This window comes from Trachemys scripta, chromosome 23, assembly GCF_013100865.1.
Source record: "Trachemys scripta elegans isolate TJP31775 chromosome 23, CAS_Tse_1.0, whole genome shotgun sequence".
NCBI lineage: Eukaryota > Metazoa > Chordata > Testudines > Emydidae > Trachemys > Trachemys scripta.
This window is the reverse complement of record NC_048320.1, coordinates 10,570,894-10,577,338: the sequence shown is the minus strand read 5'-3', so window position 1 is coordinate 10,577,338 and position 6,445 is coordinate 10,570,894. Positions and strand designations below refer to the sequence as shown.

Below are 6,445 nucleotides of genomic sequence, written 5' to 3'. Positions count from 1 at the left end.
ACTCACGGGAGCCGGGAAATATTTATAGCAAACTTCTAAACAGCAAACGTTTCTAATCAGAGTGCGCCGAACGCATGTGTTCTCAGGGACTGAGGGGTGTTCTTGAAAGTATTGTGTAGCGCTGAGATTTTAAACGTTGGGATCTTTGAATTTATATTTTACTTCAGTCGATTTTGATCTAACACTATTTTTGCTAGAAGAGTAGGAATGGGATGTTTAAAGAATGAATATGTTAAAATTCGAAGCGAATGTCTTGCTTTGCTTTATTCTTTGAACAAAAAAACCAGCGCAGGGAAATCGAACAAGGAAGTTTAATAAATACAGAATTCCTGATTGAGACCTGCTGTCTATGAAAAAAAATGTTATTTATGAGATCACATTTCTTCTTTTTAGCCTCCCAGTCTACGCAAGAGAATAAAACAGCAGATAGTCGCAAAGAAAGAAAGCGAAGGTTCAGGGGGGAAACGAACAAGGTTCTTAAAGACGAGCTATAAAAATGGTAACACATGGTTTTAATTGTATAAAGACATTTATTTAATCTATGAAAATAATGTACAATAAATACTTTGCCATTTACTATTAAAGGATTTGAATAAATAGTCTACATCTAAAACTTAAAAAAGAGGAAACAAAATTCCTCCGGGTTTTTTTTATTATTATTATTTATTTTTATTAAGAAATCTAAAAGTTTCGTTCGGATTCCTGAGAAAGTCACTTGAAGGATTTACAAATGTTTTCTCTCGTGCGTGTGTGTGTGTGTGTGTGTGTGTGAGGGGTGAAGTGGGGAGTTGTTTGTTTATTTCTTTTAAATAAATAAGAGAGAATAAAAGTGTGATTAAATACCTGAATTTAGTAAACACCTAGGATCCTTTTATTTTGGAGACTATCGGAATAACTATTTAAAGGATGGGCCATTCTTATGATCTAGCTTCCACATTAGAACGAATTTTAAAGGGGGCGGGGGGCGAGGGGAGACGGGGTATGAGCCCGTACATGGCTACATGATAGAAATAGTCTGGTGTCCAGTGGGGAGCTGGTGGAGGTGCGTGTGAAAGGGGCGACACGGCCAAGGCAGAGAGACCTGGGTGGGACTGTTATTGGAAATTCAGATGCTGCAGGTCTATAGTACACAGTGTGCTTGTAAAAAAGTCCAGGTCTTCCTCCGAGAAGTGGACGGGGCTCTGCAGGGAGCCCTGGAGGCTGGAATCTGTGGCGAAGATGCTCAGATCTGGCAACAAAGGAGACGCCTGCCTCTCCGGGAAGGCATTGTCCACGCTGCCCGCTGCCCCCCTCGGCTCCATTATGGACCCCGGCTCGGCGGTGGGCGTTGGGTAGCCGGGGCTCTGGGGCTCTGCGGGCAGCTGCTGGGTTTTGGTTTGAAAAGGGCAGGGGGTCTCCAGGGCTTGGCCAAACGGGGAGTTCTCCTCCGCCTCGTCGTTGCCTTCTTCCAGGTTGGGGTAGCCGAGGTCCCCGTCTGAGGGGTCTTGGTGCTGGGTCTGCCGCTTGTGTTTCATCCGGCGGTTCTGAAACCACACCTTGACCTGCCTTTCGGTCAGGTCCAGCAGCGCCGCGATCTCCACCCGACGGGGCCTGCACAGGTATCTGTTGAAGTGGAATTCCTTCTCCAGCTCCAGGAGCTGCGTGTTGGTATAAGCAGTCCGGAGCCGCCGGGAGCCGCCCGCGCTGGCCTCTGGGAGCCCCTGGGTGTCTTCACAACACACACACAACCGCCCATTTAAAAAGGGACGAGGGGGGAAAAAGAGAGAGAGAGAGAGAGAGAGAGGGTTGGAACAACCATCGTGATGAATGAGCGACATCCATTAGCTTCCTATTCCAGGGCAGGGCAGAACGGTGCCAGAGAAAACAGAATTTACCATCCTCCCAAATCACCCTCATGGTCCCTTCCCCTACCCCAAATAAATCGTTTCACCTCCCCAACCCCCCTACCCCAAGGAAAAAAATATCCCTGTCCTCCCTGCCCCCAATGGAAGGGGGAATTTCTTCCCCCCTTGTACATTTGTTGCCAACAGTTTGGAAACTCCAAACCTTTTCTTGCGGGGGGGCCGACCCAGTCGACACCGGGAAAATACTGCCCGTTTCACACGTTGTCATGGTGGTATAATTTACCGGAATAATGCTTTTTTGTAAAAAAAAAAAAGAAAAAAGAAAGAAATCACACACTTCCTCCTAACACACTGAAAAAGGTTCTGCCCTTTGGGCCCCCAGAAAAAAAAACCCGATATTTTGGGGAAGATTATTTTACTGAGAACATGTTTAAAGGGCTGTTGTGTTATTTTGCTATCTGCGACTTCTTCTTTCTTTTATTTTGCATGTTCCTAATGGATACCGAGGAGGCAAATTCTGTCTCTTTCCCCCCTCCTCCACCGCAGGCACACACACAAAAACGCCAGCAAATCTCTCCCATGGCCCCCCACCCAGCCCCCCAGCAGTCTGTAAAAAGGGGAGAAAAAAAAACATTTCTAGACTTGCGGGAATAACAGAAAAATCAGGCCCTGACATGTTAAAATTTGGCTTCCAATTCAAACGGATGGTGCTGTAGCTTGTAGGTTTTTTCCCTCGGAAAGATTTGCAGAACCAGCAACGATTTCTTCTTTGGTTTGCACTGGGGGGGGGAGACTCCAAAAATAAGGCTGTATAGCGCTGCGATGTATTTTATTGCGTAACACCGTTTCAGGGATGGATGGACGGGGGCGGGGGGCAGGTGAGGGGCGAAATGATGCCAACATGTTTATTATCTGAATCCTCTCCAATCCCAATAAACACCCCCATCACCCTCACCCCTGCATTGTACAAACCTGCAGGCGAGCCAGCCGCGGATCCCGGGAAGGAGGAAGAGGATGGCGAAGAGGAAGAGGAGGATGGAGTCTGGGTAGCTTTCTTGGTTGATTTCTTCTCTTTCATCCAGGGGAATTCTGCGGCCAAAGGGCCAAGATGGATTGGGCGCTGCTGGACCAGGCCATGCGTTGCTCTTTTTTGGCTTCTTGGTCTCGCCTGGTTGCTGGAACAAGGATTCAGGCTGAGGAAGGTTTGCTCAAAAGGAGGTGGAATTAATGTCGAGTCCTTGATTGATGAAGTTTGAAATGTCTCCAGGACAGCGGGAAGAGACGTCAGGCACTCTGCGAGCGAAGGCTGGCTATTTATAAACCCGATCTCCCTCTCAAATTCAAAATTCATGGCTTTTCCAGGGCCCAGTGGAAAAGGGAGGGGAGGTGGAGAAGGAGGAGGGAGGAAATCTTAGGGCCCCCGTTTTTTTTTATTGTTATTGTTATGATGACGATTCTCAGGCTTTTATAATTGTTATATTGCTGATAATACAGGCGTATGGGGACCTTGCTCTATTAAACTGGCGACTGAGCCGAAAATCCAGCCAATTCCTGGTCACATGACCAGCCTGGGCCAATGGCAGGCGGGGCCTGCTGGAAAACAGAAAGCATTATTTTCTTTAATAGATTAAAATAAAAATGGTCCTTAAGAAACATCCTTTCCCCCCCTTTTAGAAGGACTTGGGCATTTAAATAGGTTTACCTCTATGCTGCAAAAGTGGAGATGCCTGGAAGGCAGGGAAGGGTGGGAATGAGGGTAGGATTTCCCTATTTAACTCTTTCCCTCCCTGGGAAAAGAGTGGCTGATTAGCACATTCTGGAAGACAGGCGCAATTAAGAAGCGAGCTCATTACTCTTTTTAAAGTTTGGACAACGGATTGAAATCAGGACTAGAAAAGAACTTTCCTAAATCAAGGCAGAGGCAGTCTCCATTAACAGCCAGGGAAGACTAAACCTAATGAATGAGGCAAATTGGAATTTCAGATTTACCAATAGCTGCAGTTGGGATTTTTTAAAAAGTTCAGGTCAGTATGAAAGTTTAATGCAGAGGTGTATTTTTTTGGGCAGCTAGAGGTTCTTAAGAACATTTTAGATCCTTTGAAGTCATAAAGCAAACATTAAAAGTTGACTAGAAAAATCTTAGCTTGTTAAATTACCTTAACCCCCCACTCCTAAGTGAGACCTAATGGATGCTTTAAGAGGAAACTGTTTTAAGATCACTGATATCTTTGAAATCAGATTTATTGTCGCTAAACAGCTCCCCTTTAATAGTTTAGGGAAAATAATTAAAAGTCATTTCCCAGTAAGATTTTTCTTTTAAAGCCAGCAGCTTCACACAAACCGAGAGAGAGAGAGAGAAACGATCAATCTTTTGTTCGAAAGCCTTTTGACAGCTGGGCCTTAACCAACTCACCAAAGAAATTTGGCTTTTATTAGAGTTATTGTGAGAGGAATTATTCGAAAACTTTAACCTAGAGAAGAGCAAAATAAGAAAGATTAGACAATGAACAATTCGGGGGGGGGGGAATAATAAGGGATTCTGAAAGCTTAGATTTTTAGTGTGTTGGTTCAAACTCTATTTTCCCGAATCTTGTAGGAAAGAAGGGCTGGCAAACTGAAGTCATGCAGGCAGTAAAGCCTAGAAACTTTTGTCAGTTCAAACATCCGTGTGGGTGGTAAGCATTGAAAAAGAAACACAGAAATCTACAGCCAAGCCGAATTGCAGGGCAGCAAAAAGGAGAGGAAAATAAAACAGTGGGAAAATAGATGGCTGCAACCCGGACATGGACTTAAAGTTTGGGAGAGTCTTTTTCCAAAAATTCATATCTGTTTGATTAGATTTCTGCTGATATCAGGAAAAAAAGGTAAACCAACAAAAAAAACAATTGGCAACTCAGAACGGAGATCAGAATCAAAACAATTTAAAATCTGGCTTTATTTGAATCTTAGTTTTAATAATAAAACAGGAGACAGAATAGTTTATAAGAGGTGTGGGACATGCTGAAATAACTTGGAAAGTGACTATAGCTTTTTTCATTTTTTTCTTCTTCCTTACTAACACTAACGTTACAGCCATAAAACCTGTTGGGGGGACATTTTTTGCTCTGTATTTCACATGGAGTGATCAGATATTAAATTTTCTTCCTATTTGAAGGGGAAAGTCTTCTTTTCTTTTCTTTTTCTTAGAGAACAATACCTTACATGTATACTGAACATTAAAGGCAAATGCAAACTTTTTTTTTAAAGGCAAAGACAAATCTTCTGATTTAATACAATCATGTGCAAAATAAAACTGAGAACATGGGGCACTGCAAGGTGGGCCGGGGGAGGGGGCCAAAAGAAACAACATCAGTCTGAGCCATGAAATGTGACATGGGTCTGTTGGTGGATTCCCTTTCGCTTATTTTGAAACTAGTTCGGAGCATTTCGAGATACAAAATCGAACAATATGGCGCCCACTCTTTTAGATTCAGTTACATCTCCCAGAAAATTATATTGGGGGAAGACCCCAAAACCTTGAATGTTGTTATTTGATCTGATCTCAATCAAAGCTTCCGTGCTGTTAAATTGTAGTATCACCGAATCGTAAATTTCTTCCTGCATGGGTGGATATTATCCAGTTACAGTCCTGTGTAGGAAAAACAAGTTTCTTCTTCTTCTTCTTTTCTTTCTTTCTTTTTTGCTTAATTGGTTAATTATTATTGATGATTGCACAAAGGCTAGAATGACTAACCTGGCCTTTCATTTGTTAAAAATAAAGCAAAGATAAAATGAACTGAAAATAATTGCTCATGTAAAGTTTTCATTCAACCATATGTACATACACATACACAAAGTGTGTGTATGTGTGTGTGTGGCCTAATCAAGAAGACTGTACATACAGGCACTACACGCCGTTAATTAATAAATTTAAGCCATTGTTTCCAACCATATTTAGTGCCTTTCCATCTTTTTTTTCTTCAAGAACAGTGTCAGCATTTCAGTATCACCTTGCCTCTCCTATCTTTCTCCTTGCTTATTGGTTACAGCAATGCAAATGGGGCGATTTTGTGTTGGACAGACAGTTTGTATCCAGTTCTAGCATCATAAAACTTTTATTGACCCACACAAGTTTTCTTAAGGCACTGGAGCATAAAAGACAAATTATCCAGAGCATTATCTTATATTTGCTTTTGCTTCTTTACATCTTTCCCTCCCTTTCCCTTTCCCTAGCAGTTTAACCCTATCACAGCATCTCTCTCCCAGCACCAAGGTCTTATTCGTCTTCTTCTTCAGTGATTTAATTTCACTTCAGTATTAAAATTCCTCTTTGCCTTTTTGTGATTAATCATTTTCCTTTGTTTTCATTTTAGGCCCAATGGCTGCGTCGTTCGGATGACACGTGATCTCCTCTCTTTGTAACCTCAGAAGAGGACTGTGAACTTTAGTCTGCTTGGGAGAATTTTAAACAGGCTTCCAAGGGGCGAATGGGTGGGGTGGGGTGAGGTGAGGGAAAGAGAGACACGCTATTAACTTTTTAATTAAATATTGTAGTCTAGGAACGTGTCAACGGTTTATAACCTGAGCTGTAAAACAAATAGGATTACAACCTGAGGGGTGCG

General features: G+C 42.7%; 1 protein-coding gene across 1 annotated transcript; it reads right to left on the bottom strand.

Annotated features, from left to right (window-relative positions):
* Positions 1 to 310: 310 nt before the first annotated feature.
* Positions 311 to 3,981, bottom strand: HOXB2 (homeobox B2). The gene is made up of 2 exons (XM_034756227.1): positions 2,817 to 3,981; positions 311 to 1,708 (listed from the first exon to the last, which is right to left on the bottom strand). Exons 1-2 carry the CDS (start codon positions 3,193 to 3,195, stop codon positions 1,095 to 1,097), a joined length of 993 nt encoding a protein of 330 aa, XP_034612118.1. The 5' UTR covers positions 3,196 to 3,981; the 3' UTR covers positions 311 to 1,094.
* Positions 3,982 to 6,445: the final 2,464 nt, after the last annotated feature.

Coding starts and splice junctions, on each gene's coding strand:
- HOXB2 (XM_034756227.1), bottom strand. CDS start 3,195: ATGAATTTTGAATTTGAGAGGGAGATCGGGTTTATAAATAGCCAGCCT. Junction 1,709..2,816: donor CGCGGCTGGCTCGCCTGCAG/GTTTGTACAATG, acceptor TGTGTTGTGAAG/ACACCCAGGGGCTCCCAGAG.